At 52.3% G+C, this 12,726-nt stretch overlaps 1 protein-coding gene across 1 annotated transcript in view; it reads right to left on the bottom strand.

Moving 5' to 3' along the window:
* Positions 1 to 12,726, bottom strand: part of MTMR4 (myotubularin related protein 4) — a 57,332-nt gene that overhangs the window by 28,999 nt on the left and 15,607 nt on the right. The window contains exon 2 of the mRNA XM_029961358.1: positions 7,762 to 7,835. Within this exon, the coding sequence (XP_029817218.1) occupies positions 7,762 to 7,764 (3 nt within the window). The 5' untranslated portion in view covers positions 7,765 to 7,835. The remainder of the gene's footprint in view (positions 1 to 7,761; positions 7,836 to 12,726) is intronic.

The following is a 12,726-nucleotide window of genomic DNA, read 5'->3' as shown; positions in this document are numbered from 1 at the left end:
CCTCGCCCCTTCCCGGCGGGGCGGCCCCGGGAGGTGCATTCCCGGCCCCTGGCGCTGCTCCCGCCGGCACCCGCCTCGTGCCGCACTGATGGCGGGAGCGCCGGGAACAATAGCGGGAAGGCGGCTTCATGGTCCGGCACCGAGTCCTCTGCCCCGGCTTTGCATCCCAGAACTGAGCCCTCCGCCCCAAACCCTCCACCCTGACATCAAACCTCTGCCCTCCGGCCCAGCACCGACCCCTCGGCCACAGCACCAAGCCTTCTGCCTCGGCACCAAGCCATCCACCCCAAGCCACCCACTCTGGCACAGACACTTCCACGCCAAGCCCTCCAGCTCAGCGTTGACCCCTCTGCCTCGACCCCTCTGCTCCGGCCGTGCTCCCAGATGTTCATCCAGGACCTCCCGCTGCACCTCTGAGCCCCCATCCTCCTCCAGTCCTCTCTGCCTGGACATGGAGATGAGGACAAAGGGGCTGCCCTGCTGCTGGCTCACTGCACAACACTCCCAAGACTAAGTCCCCCTTCCCAGGAGCTCCCGTGTGTGCAGGGAGCAGCTGGATGTCCCCAGCTCCCACCAGCACCTGTGTGCCCGAGCTCAGTCCCTGGTGTGGGCAAGGCTCCCCAGGGCCACTGCTCCCCTTGCTGACCATGTGGACAGTCAGCTCCCATTTGGCAACACTCACAGACACAGATGCAGGAAATGCTGTGGTTGAGCACCCACACCCCCCAGGCCCCCCAGGAGCTCACCTTTACTACTTTCAAGCCCACAAGCAAATAGCTCCCAGGTCACAGCCCATCCTAGAAGCCACAGGACAGTGGTTTCCTGGGGAAAACCATCTCCATTTCTACCATCAGCTGCTGTTCTGCCTCCACCGCTGAGCCAGAGGGAGAATCTCTTTCTTCAAATGTAAAATTAAAACCCGGCCCTTCATCAATCCTCCAAGGCCCAACTGTTTTGCTCAAATCACACCAGCTTTCTGCCCTGAAAACAAAATACAAATCCAAAACAGAGCACAGCCCGTAGCTGTTGAGCTCCTCTTAGATGTGGTTGCCCCAAAACCACCACAGACAGCTCTCCCCAGCAATACCAATGAGATCTCAAAGGGTTTTTCTCAAGTCAGACAAAAGATTTGGGCATTTCTCTGCAAAATGGTTCAGTGTTAGATTATTCAGAGCTGCTTTGGCCATGGGACAGCTTTGTGACACCCAGACCTGCTGCCTGCTGTCACTGCAGGGCAAAACACAGTTCCCTGAGCTCTCTTGCTGGGAAAACAATCCCACAGACTGCCCAGGGTCACATCGGATAAAAGACTTAGAAAAACATACAACCACACCTGGAGATAAGCTGTGAAATCCCATTTCACCTCGGCTCTGTCCCACTCCAACATTTACGTGGAGTGGGGTGGGTGAACATCAGGCACTGCCCATCCTCAGGGGCACCCAACTCAAGCTGGCACCCACAAACCAAAACACAAGGAGATAGAGGGATATGGATGAGGACAGAGAGTTATGGATGAGAACAGAGGGTTAAGGATGAGGTTATGGATTTGTCTGGGCCAATGTGAGTGGCAGGGGAGGTGCCCTGCTCCCTGCAGGTTCTCTGAGGGGAATGTCAGAGGTGTGCTGAGCAAGCAGAGCAGCAGAAGGTGGAAGAAACCTTTTATACCGGAGAGAAAGTAGAGCTATAAACACTGTAAAGTCAATATTTATTCTTTTTCCTAACATGTATCAAGGGAAAAGCAGCACAGCAGCTCTGGGGAACAGCTGAAGCACAGGAGTCTCTCGGGCAGAGTTCGAGCATACGTTGTTATTGAGAGCAGACAACACATGACCAGTGTTTATAACACACAAAACCATGGACAAGGCAGGTAAGAGTCTGCTCTGACCCATGGCAAGATTTTTAGGACCAAGGCTCAGTTCAGGGCCTGGCATGGGGCCTGTTTGCAGCTCGAGTTGCAGAAGGACCTTTGTAACCCCCCTAAGCCGCAGCTGTGCCGAGTTAAAGGGCTGCTGGTCAGAGCAGGTCTTTGAATTTCCAACCTAAGCCGACCTGAACGCCCACAAATAGAACTGCTTCTGCTTTCACTGAAGTATTTTTGTACTTTTAGCATTAGAAAAAGATTCACACATGGCTTAGAAACTTCTGCCCGAGTGCTGAGCCTGGTGCAGAGCAGAAGCAGATCTTGCCCTGCAGTTCAGTGGTTTGACAGAGTTTCAGGAGGAACTGGATTCAGACTCTGCTTTCACTTCCTTCAACAGTTCCCAAAATACCTGCCCTCCTTTCCCCTCCAGTGACCCAGGCAAGGCCAGGAGTGGTGCTGGGCAGCTGGGGTGGCCCAGCACGGGACCGCAGAGCGCCCCAGCCTCCTGAGCTGGCTTAGCCACAGGGATTTCCTAAAGGCCACCTCGGATGCCTCCCTGGCTGAGCAGCTGAGTTCTGCTCCACTATCACGAATCACCGAGGAAGAGAAGGTTATTTTCACACAACTGGGCTCCTCCTTGTGCATGTGTGTGTTCATGCAGGCAGAGAGAAACCTCCCTCATCATCTCCCAGCCACAACAATCCAAAAGGTTCCTCGGCTCTGAGGAATCAGAGCTGAATATAACCTAGGCAGTCGGTAGGGATTAACCCTTTTCCCTCTCACTAGTACTGCACAGTGTTCCTGTGCTGCTCTTCCCACCCCTCTGGGCACCTCTGCTCCCACCCTGCAGGTAAACAGCTTGCAACCTCTCCTGAGGGTCCCCAAAGGGATTTAGAGGCTTGGAGATAACACAGAGCTTGGCAAAGACAGGACTGGCATTCAAGGGGCCATCCTGCAGCCTCCAAGGGAGATGATATTCCCTGTGGAAACATGCCTGCATGCACCAGGAGCCCAGCCTGCAGCATGGGCTTCACAGGGGTGAGCTGCCATCTGGTCCCACGTGCCCAGGGAATCTGTACTGGGAGCAGGGGACAGGCACAGAGATGCTGAAATCTCTCTCGTGACCTGGAGCCAGTCAACACCTTAAATGAATCATTTTGCCAATGGCTGGCCCAGCATTCCACAGGTTTGGGAATGGGTGGGGGTCAGGGAGCAGGTAATTCCCACCCTGCCAGGTCACCTCTGGCTGCCCCATCCCTGGAAGTGTCCAAGGCCAGGTTGGAACCTGGGCTAGTGGAAGGTGGAGGCAGGGGAGAACCAGACAATCTTTAAAGTCCCTTCCATCCCAAACCATTCCATGATTCCAAGAGGCAGACCGGTCACATCCACTGCAGGGAGGTGCCACCACACCTGACTCAGACTTCTGTGGGCAGGGACACCCTTCCCAACCCTGACATGGCTTTATCCTCCATTTATTGTTGGTGCCACAAATAAAATTACTGTAAAATTATTTCCTTGGGCAGAAGGCACCACATCTATCCCTTCTACAGAATAAGGGTGGGCTTTTCATCCCCCCAGCACAGTGCATCCTGCAGACAGAGAGGAGGGAGGGCAAGGGATGGCAGGGATCCGAATGCACAGCCCTGTCCCTGGGAGCACATCCACTGCCCAGACCGCCCTGATCTGCCTCCAGCTGGAGAACTCTGACAGGAAAATTGGCAGGAGGAGCTGACTGCCCTGGGAAGGGACTTCCAGGACACGAGAAGCAAGACAAAAACAGCCAGGGCAGCTCTGCTTGACAGCCGGGGGCTCTGGCAGCAGAGGGGCCATCAGGGTACTCCAGTTTAGATCCTTCCAGGTCTGAATATTTGTTTTGGATGAAGATCAAGGTAGGAACTGGTCATCTAGATCTTTTTTTTTCAGGTAAGGAGGGGGAGGGAGAGACTCGTATCATTTATCTCATCCTAGAATTTAAAATTTCTCCTCTTCCTGCTTGGCAGGTGCCTGCACTGGGATGAGATGAACTGCACTCAGACACGGATTTCTCTCTCTCTCCATAAACTGATGCAGGGAGCTGACGAGCTGTGGCCAAAGGGACTTCTTGTTCTGCCTCCCCTACTTCTGTTGCATGAAGGGCATCTTTGTTTTGGGTACCCCCTACAAGAATAGTTCATTTCCTCAAAGCCTAAGGATGAACTAAAAGGCTGCTGAGCCACTGAGGTGGCCTCCCAGAAATAAACCCCTGAACCTGTGCAAAGAGAAGTTGCTGGTTTATAGCCCATAAATCAGGACTGGGATGGTGAGTTGTCGTCTTTTCATCTTCCCAGGATGACAGAAGAGCTTACAGATCTGTAATACTGCATTTAGTATTTGCTCAGGAATTTGCCCAGAGGTGAGCACGGAACAGAATATGGAGAAGGAAACCTTTGAGAAGAGGGACAAAAGGGCAGAAGTCACGGGCTGTCGACTCCACGCACCTCAAGAGGGAACAAGGGAGGGCTGAGCTGCAAACCCCCACCTGGGAAAAGTCATGGGCCCCTCCAAAGGGTAAGAACCGTCATGGAAACTCAGATGTTTACCTTCCCAGTATTCCCAGCAATAAAAAGAGGGAATGCTGCCATGGGAGCTGTACATGCAGTGAGAGCTGAGCACCGAGCAGAGCAGCACCTGCACTAACGTACCTGCCAGGGGAGTTTTAAGTAATGTATTAAGGTACCAGGGCTCCATTGGCCAGAGTTAAGGATTAAACCAGCACTAGTGTGGTCTTCAAGGTCATTCCCATCACAGCTGGTCTCTGGGGAACAGCAGGAAGAGTCTTGCAATCCCACCTCTGAACTGACACTCGCCCAAACATCTGTGCAGCAGAAAGGGCAGAGCAGCTGCTGAGCCACATCTGGGCTGCTGCTGAGTCAGGGAGAAGCCTCTGGGCATGCCCTTGCTAACTAGGGGGCACTGGTGCTGTGCCCTCTGCCTGCAGTGATCACAGGGAATTCAGGAAGCACTCAGCGTGCCTGCAGGGAACAGGATTTCCACCAGCCCTGGAGAGCTCCAGCCCCAAAGCACCCCGGGGTGAGCAGACAACATTCTGGAGCATCCATTAAGCAGCAACCCACCTCCAGCCTTCCCTGTGTTTAACTTGGGAGTCACAGCCTTCTGGAGAGGTCCCAAAAGGACTCCAAGGAGGCTGTCAGGGGTTTACAGCAGCTCTCTTTGCCTTCAGCTGCTGACAGAGGCTCAGGTAAGTAGGTGGAGGCAAGTGCTTATTTCTCCAGCTCACAATTGCAAGCCATTTTCTCTCCCTTGCCATGGGAGACAAAAAGCCTGTAAGTCCCTTCCCAAAATGGTGGGTGAGGAGGGGAGTTGTGGGGTTTCCGTGGGATTTTTTTCCCCCAAGAGAAAATAATGATTTTTTTTGTTTTTAAATCGAAGGAACATTTTAATAAAACATGAAAAAGCCCTAAATCCTTTTCAGAAAGGCCTTTGAAAGGGTATCTTTCAGGTTCTCATGAGGAGCAGAAAATCCTCTTGTCTAGAAGAAACCAAGCTGTGGTTACACCTAAGGGTGGGTAAGGCCAGGTCAGGATAAGATCTACCCAGACACAGGAAAGGAGCACAGGGAAAAGAATAATAGGTCTGAAGTTCCAGTCTGTGCACCCCAAAAAAACACAGAGCTCCAGGGAGGGGTGACGAGGACAAAAGTGGCTTTGCTACAGAGAATTTAAAAGACTAGAGCTCTTCAGATGTCTAAGGGGAATGTAAAATATGTAAGTAAGAAAGAATGTGAATGTCTAAGGGGACTGAAAATGCTGAAGGGCAGGAGGTGCCCCCAGGCAGCCCCACACTTTACTGTTATTCCCTTTACAAGAACTGGGGACCAACCAAAACAACACGGGGCAGGTTCCAAAACACGGCTGGCACAGCTCTGACACACCGGGTTGCTGCTGCAACGTCTTGGTTTTGAAAAGCCTGATGAATTCACAGATGAAAAACCTACCAAGGGCTCGTAAAACATCAGTGCATTGTTTCTGGATTACCAAGATCCTGCAGGACCTGACAGGTGAGGGCACACACCTGAGCCATGTTCCCCCTGCAGCAACCACTGGTGGTCCTGTCAGTGGGTGTCTGACCAGCCTGGCCTTCTCCACGTTACCTGGAGGGCGTTTTGATGCATTTTCCATGTGTTTATTCAGGTTTTTTTCCCATTCATATCTGGATACATCTGCATCCCTCTCACCCCCAGAGAAGCTGTTGGGTTTTACACCTCCAATGTGACACCAGGGTGGTTCCAAGGGGAAGTGTAAGATCCTTTACCAGGTTATGAAGCAGGTGTTACTTTCACCCCTCCATCCCCGAGAAAGCTCCTCATCCTGCAGCTCTTCCAACAGGAAGCACAGGAGATCTTGAGGCAAAACCAGGGAGCACAAGGATAGGGACTACCCCAAAAATGCTGCGTGTGTAACTACTAGAGCTGAGAGTTCAAGTAATGCAGAGAGCACGTTTCCTTTCCTATTCCAGTTGTTAACAGAACACGTGGGGGACAATCCCTCAGGAGATGTCACGATTTCCTCGAGCACTCTGCCAGATTTTTATCCCTTTTTTTTTTTTTTTTAACATGTTTAACCTAAATTTTCATGTCCTCAATTGGAATTTCCAGCCCTCTGAGTGTCTCTGCTGTTCTCCTCAGCACTCCTTCCCCCACGACAACACGCTCCTGGCAGTGGGAGCACGAAGAAGCTGATGCTAATCCATGTCACTGCAGCAAACTCAGGCTCTGCCCACCCACAGCCCCACATGCAGATCACCCCTCTTCAAACTACCACCCTCAGGGCACTCTCAGCATATTATCTTTCAACATTCCCAGTCTCCAGCTTTTTTTTCCTCCCAGCAGATCCCTCGTATTTTGGGTTATTTCTTGCTGGAGGCATTAGAGGCCCTTTATCCGAGTTTATCAGCAATCTGGCTGCTTTGGCTGGGGTTCAGATTCTTTTCTACCACATTTTTCTGTGACTAATTCTTGTGAAATTTCTGCTACTTTGGTGGCACCAGAGCTGTTATTAACATGGTATTAAATCCTTCACTGAGAGGTGACAGAGGAACACAATGAGAAACCCCAGCAATAAGTTTTAAAGTAAAAATAAATCATAAGCCACAAATGTCACTAGTCCAGGGAGACAGGAGAGGTTTCTAGTCTTACTTCCTTTTTTCCCCAATCTATTCCAACAACAGGTTTAGGGGTAAATGTATCCTGTCAACATCATCTTGCTGACAGTGATAAAAGCTCTCTGTGTTATGTTATTATATATAATACACAATACTATAGCACTCTTCTTGTTCATTCTTGCGTTTCTTCTCATGCATTTAGCAGCAATACAATATTTGGACACACAGAGAAACAGACCACCCACAGAGGACAGAGGCAGACTGGAATCATGGAATCATTCGGGTTGAAAAAGCCCTCCAAGATCATCGAGTCCAATTGCCAAGGCCACCACTAACCCACGTCCCCAAGTGCCACATCCACGTGTCTGTTAAACCCCTCCAGGGATGGGGACTCCACCACTGCCCTGGGCAGCTGTGCCAGTGCCTGACCACACTTTCTGTGAAGAAAATTTCCCTGATGTCCAACCTGACCCTCCCCTGGCACAGCTGGAGGCCGTTCCCTCTCCTCCTGTCCCTTGTTCCCTGGGAGCAGAGCCCGACCCCCCCCGGCTCCCCCCTCCTGTCAGGGGGTTGCAGAGCCAGAAGGTCCCCCCTGAGCCTCCTTTTCTCCAGGCTGAGCCCCCCCAGCTCCCTCAGCTGCTCCTGCTGCTCCAGCCCCTTCCCCAGCTCCGTTCCCTTCCCTGTACACACTCCAGCCCCTCAGTGTCTTTCTTTAGAGAGGAAATAGGATATGGACTCACCATCCTCAGACACCGTCCAACCTTTCCTGGTTCAATCACAGCTCAGTCTCTTCTTGTTCCTCCACAAGTCTCACCTGCAGCAAAGAGGAGACAACCCAGAGCAGAAGCTGAGTTTACAGGAATTGAGTTTAGAAAGGAAATTAGTCCAGAAGTTTAGTTTACAGGAATGGTACTCCAGTATGAACATAGAGGGGAAAAAAATCAAGATTCCCCCATGGCCAGTGCTATCCCTGCTGTCCTTCAGTTCGTGCCCTTTCCAAGAGCTGCTGGAAATCAGATTCAGTATCACAGGGGACACACCAAATCCTTTAGGACAGCCACTAACACAGCACACAAGACTCATCACCCATCACAGGTACAGGTACAAACCCCACACCTCGGGAACATGGGAGGGAGCTGAAGGAAGACAGGCTTGGCCATTGTGGTTCAAGGACCTGGAGAGGATCCTTCTTAAAGAACTTTTGAGAAGATTGCTGTGGACCTGGGGAGGAAATCACCTCTAAAATCCAGTCCTGCCAGTGCCATGAAAAACCAGCAGCCCCTTCTGCCAGCTTTGCCCCCGCTCACAGGCCACAGGAGGCATTTCTGGGAGGGGAAAAGCCAAGCAGCAAGACTTAAAAGAGGTCCTGCTCCAAGAAAATCCTTTCCAATAGGATCAGACAGTCCCATGGGTGATCCTGGAAGCTCCACTGAGGAAGCTCTCTCCAATATGGGATCATTTGATCACCAGCATCTCTCTCACTCTGCCTCAGCTCTGCTCTTCCAGCCCCACTCAGGGGCCAGGCTGGACGTGGCTTGGAGCAACCTGGGCTAGTGGAAGGTGACCCTGCCCATGGCAGGGGGTGGAATGAGATGAGCTTTAAGGTTCCTTCCAACCTTAGGGGATTCTGTAATTCTGCACATGTCCCAATGTTCATTAAGTACAATGGTTTAAGCAGGGATGTTCAGTATTCAGGTGCAGCCTGAGGATGGCTCAGAGCTCACCAACCAAACCTGATTTTTGCACGCCAAAGCTTCAAGAACACTCAAGGACTTTGGTAATTTTTGCCACCATTAATTTTAACCTCTCTCCTCCTTAGATGAAATACAAATGCCAACAAATGTGCAACTAGGGAGTGTCTAAACCTCCCACACAGCACACCCCAGGCTGAGCATCCCCCTCCTTCCACCACTGAGGAATTGTGTCAGCTACAAAAGAGCTTCTGAATACCTGCCCAAGGCTTTCCCTTACTCAGGAATTTCCTTCCCAGTCCAGAATAAGGTGAGGTTTGACACCTCCACCCCACAAGACCAAAGTGAATCAAGGATTCAGGGTTGGAATGCGAGTCTCACCGGGAGCCCTGTGGGAAGGAGCTCCTGCCCTGCTTGAGGTTGGAATCATTATCCTTGGCCTTTCTGCTCATTGCTCACAACCTGCCATGCACTGGACAGGAAAGGACAGGAGAAAGGAATGGGAGGTCAGAAAGGACTCAAAACTTATGCAATATATTGATATACTTAATTATCTTTATAGGGCCATGGAGATGCCCCGAGCGCTGGAGCCCCTCTGCTCTGGAGCCAGGCTGGGAGAGCTGGGGGGGTTCACCTGGAGAAGAGAAGGCTCCAGGGAGACCTGAGAGCCCCTTCCAGGGCCTAAAGGGGCTCCAGGAGAGCTGGAGAGGGACTTGGGACAAGGGATGGAGGGACAGGACAAGGGGGAATGGCTTCCCACTGCCAGAGGGCAGGGAGAGATTGGATACTGGGAAGGAATTGTTCCCTGTGAGGGTGGGGAGGCCCTGGCACAGGCTGCCCAGAGAAGCTGTGGCTGCCCCATCCCTGGAAGTGTCCAAGGCCAGGTTGGACAAGACTTGGAGCAACCTGGTCTGGTAGAAGGTGTCCCTGCCCATGGCAGAAGGGTCTTTAAGGTCCCTCCAACCCAAACCATGCCATGATATTACCTTACATTTAAAAGCAGATCACCAGGTTTCAGGAAACTATGAAAAAAAAACCCACAATGGGAATCAAACTTCCTAGGAAAACAGAAAAAGCCAAATACTGCAATATCACCCTTCAAACCCAGATCAGCCTGGCTCTTTTCAACCATAAAAGCCTTTTTTCCACTCTTTAGAAATGATCTCACATCTCAAGACTTCACAGAGAAACGAGCAGCAGCCACCACACCACTGGGAGAGTCACTGCCAGCAGGTGACTTACAAGTGAGGTGAGAAGCACAATTAGCAAGGGAAGTAAAATGTTAAATATGCTTTTTTCAGGACATCTGAAGATATCTGAATTATTAACACCGAATGACACACGAGGACTGTTCCTGCAGAGCAGGTACAGATTTATCCAGTCATTACTCATGGCCACCTCATTTTCTCAGTTCCTTCCTCAGAGGAGAAGTTGGTAATGGCCAGAAACTGAAACTCTTTGGCTGTGTCATGTGTGAGGAAGTTCCTCCTGGCTCCCATCCCCCAGCTCCTCTGGAAAGCCACAGTTGCCCAAGAAAAAGGCAATTCATGGCAGGGGACTCTGCATGAGCTCAGCCCGCAGGAATGCTGTCACCCTTCCATCCCCAAGGGCTTCCTCCTCCTGTCAGAGCAGGGATGGAGCTGAAGGGGCTCCTGAGGATCCATGGGGTGAAGAAAGCCAGGAGATACCACAAAACCCCAAGTGCTGCTTGTAGCACCAAGGACCTCCAACATTACCCGAATTACACCTGGTCCAGGCTCTGCTCCTGCACTTGTGTGCTTCCACATGTTCCTGTGCTGGCATCCCAAATGCATCCCCCTGTTTCAGGACTCCTCCTTCCAAAGGCTGTTGTGTCCTGCTGGCTGCTGGTTCTGCCACTGTGGCTTCCAGCCAAAGGGTCTCCAGCCCTCAGGAAGGAGGTGGCAGCTGCCCAAAGCACCCAGCACTGCTGTCCAGCACCTCTCTGGGCTGGCAACCAACACCTTTCCTGTGCAAGTCAGGTTTGGCAGCAGCTCAAGGGTCTGTTTCCCATGCAAAGAGGTTGGATTCCCCCAAAATCCAGGTCAGAAGCTCCCCTTAAAATCTCAGTCACAGGGGATGGGCTGGGGGTGGCACCTGCTGTGCCAAGGTGGAGGCTGATGCTGTGGAATTAAATGAGACCAGAGACAGGGAAAGCCAAGACAGAAAGGATGGAACTGGAGAGAAAGTAAGGGAGAATGATGCCCTTTCACACACAGATGGAATCACACAGTCACAGAATGCTTTGGGTTGGAAGGGACCTTAAAGATCATCTCATTCCAACCCCCACTGTCACAGACAGGGACACCTTCCACTAGCCCAGGCTGCTCCAAGCCCCATCCAACCTGGCCTGGAACACTTCCAGGGATGGGGCAGCCACAGCTTCTCTGGGCAGCCTGTGCCAGGGCCTCCCCACCCTCACAGGGGAGAATTTCTTCCCAATATCCCACCTAACCCTGCCCTCTGGCAGGGGGAAGCCGTTCCCCCTTGTCCTGATACTCCAGTTCCTGATGCAGAGTCCCTCTCTGGCTTTCTTGTAGCCCCTTTCAGATCCTGGAAGGAGCTGTGAGGTCTCCACACAACCTTCTCTTCTCCAGGCTGAACACCCCCAGCTCTCCCCAGGCTGAACAGCCTATCTCCAAAGGGGAGGTGCTCCAGTCCCCTCATCAACTCTGTGGCCTCCTCTGGACTTGCTCCAGCAGTTCCACGTGCTTCTTATATTGGGGGCACCAGAACTGTACAGGGTATTCTAGGTGGGGTCTCACCAGAGAGGGGCAGAATCCCCCCTCACCTGCTGCCCACACAGCCCAGGGCACGGGGGTTTCTGGGCTGCCAGTGAACGCTGCCAGCTCATGTGGAGTTTTTTGTCAACCATCACCCCCAAGTCAGCCCAAACCCCAAACCCTCATGCTGTTATGCTGCTGTGCCCCCACGGCCAGGCCAAGAGCCCACTGCTCTCCCCATGGCTCTCTGGAGGGTCACAGGATGATGCTGGTGGGGCCAGGGGGCCGATGCCACCTGACACACCCGGGCTGAGGGAAGTAGAGAAAACAACTCACTTCACTCGAGCACTTTTACAGCTCGTAACTCCCCTGGAACTCTCAGTCCAGGAGCCAAACCCTCTGATAATGATGCCCTGTCAGAGGTGAGAACACTTGTAAAACCCTTAATTTGTTCCCTCCACAACCTCCTGCCATGTGACTCACACCACACTTCCTTACACAACCACACTGTGGCCTCCAGGGATCTTTGCCCCTCCTGGTAAGCAGCAGGGACCAGAGCAGGGTCTGGAAACCTCTGTCCCAGTTCACTGCAGATGCTGGAAGAGCCTGGGCCTGGCCAGGACAGAGCTCTGCCTGCAGAGCTGGCCCCGTCCTCCTCCAGGATGCTCAGCCTTGGCCCTGGCCAGACTGTCACACACATCAGTGACTGTCCTTTCCCAAAAACAGCACCTCTGGACTCAAACCCCCAGGTCTCCCTTCAACTGCAATCCAAGCCAAGGTGGGATAGAAACCGTAGGTGCACTGGAAATCCCAGTTCTCCACACAAACAACCAGGCTGCCAAAAACCGGGAGAATCCAAAAACCAGGAGAATCCAAAACCCAGGAGAATCCAAAACCCAGGAGAATAGTTTCCTCTCTCTCTGCCTCTCCACATCTCATGAAGGTGCCATGAAAGTCCAGAGCTGTGGATTTACAGGAGTCTTTGAGAAAAGCTTAAAGCCACACCTCCAGCACACCTGATTAACGACAGCAAGCTGGGAACATGGAACAACAATGGCACTCCCTGCCAGCACACCATGGGGAGCAGAGGTCCTGGGGGAGGGAGGGGGGATGCCCATCACACACAGGGGGATTTCAGACACACACATGGAGCTTTGGAAAGGTGGGAAAGGCAGTTACAGCTTTCCAGCTGGTCAGTGCAGCCAGAGAGGTGTCACAGAATCATGGAATGCGCTGAGTTGGGAGGGACCCCCAAAGGATCACGGAGTCCAAC

The sequence above is a fragment of the Manacus vitellinus genome, unplaced genomic scaffold (assembly GCF_001715985.3).
Source record: "Manacus vitellinus isolate BGI_N305 unplaced genomic scaffold, ASM171598v3 scaffold_32_pilon, whole genome shotgun sequence".
NCBI lineage: Eukaryota > Metazoa > Chordata > Aves > Passeriformes > Pipridae > Manacus > Manacus vitellinus.
The sequence above is the reverse complement of the archived record's forward strand: the minus strand, read 5'-3'. Positions and strand labels throughout refer to the sequence as shown.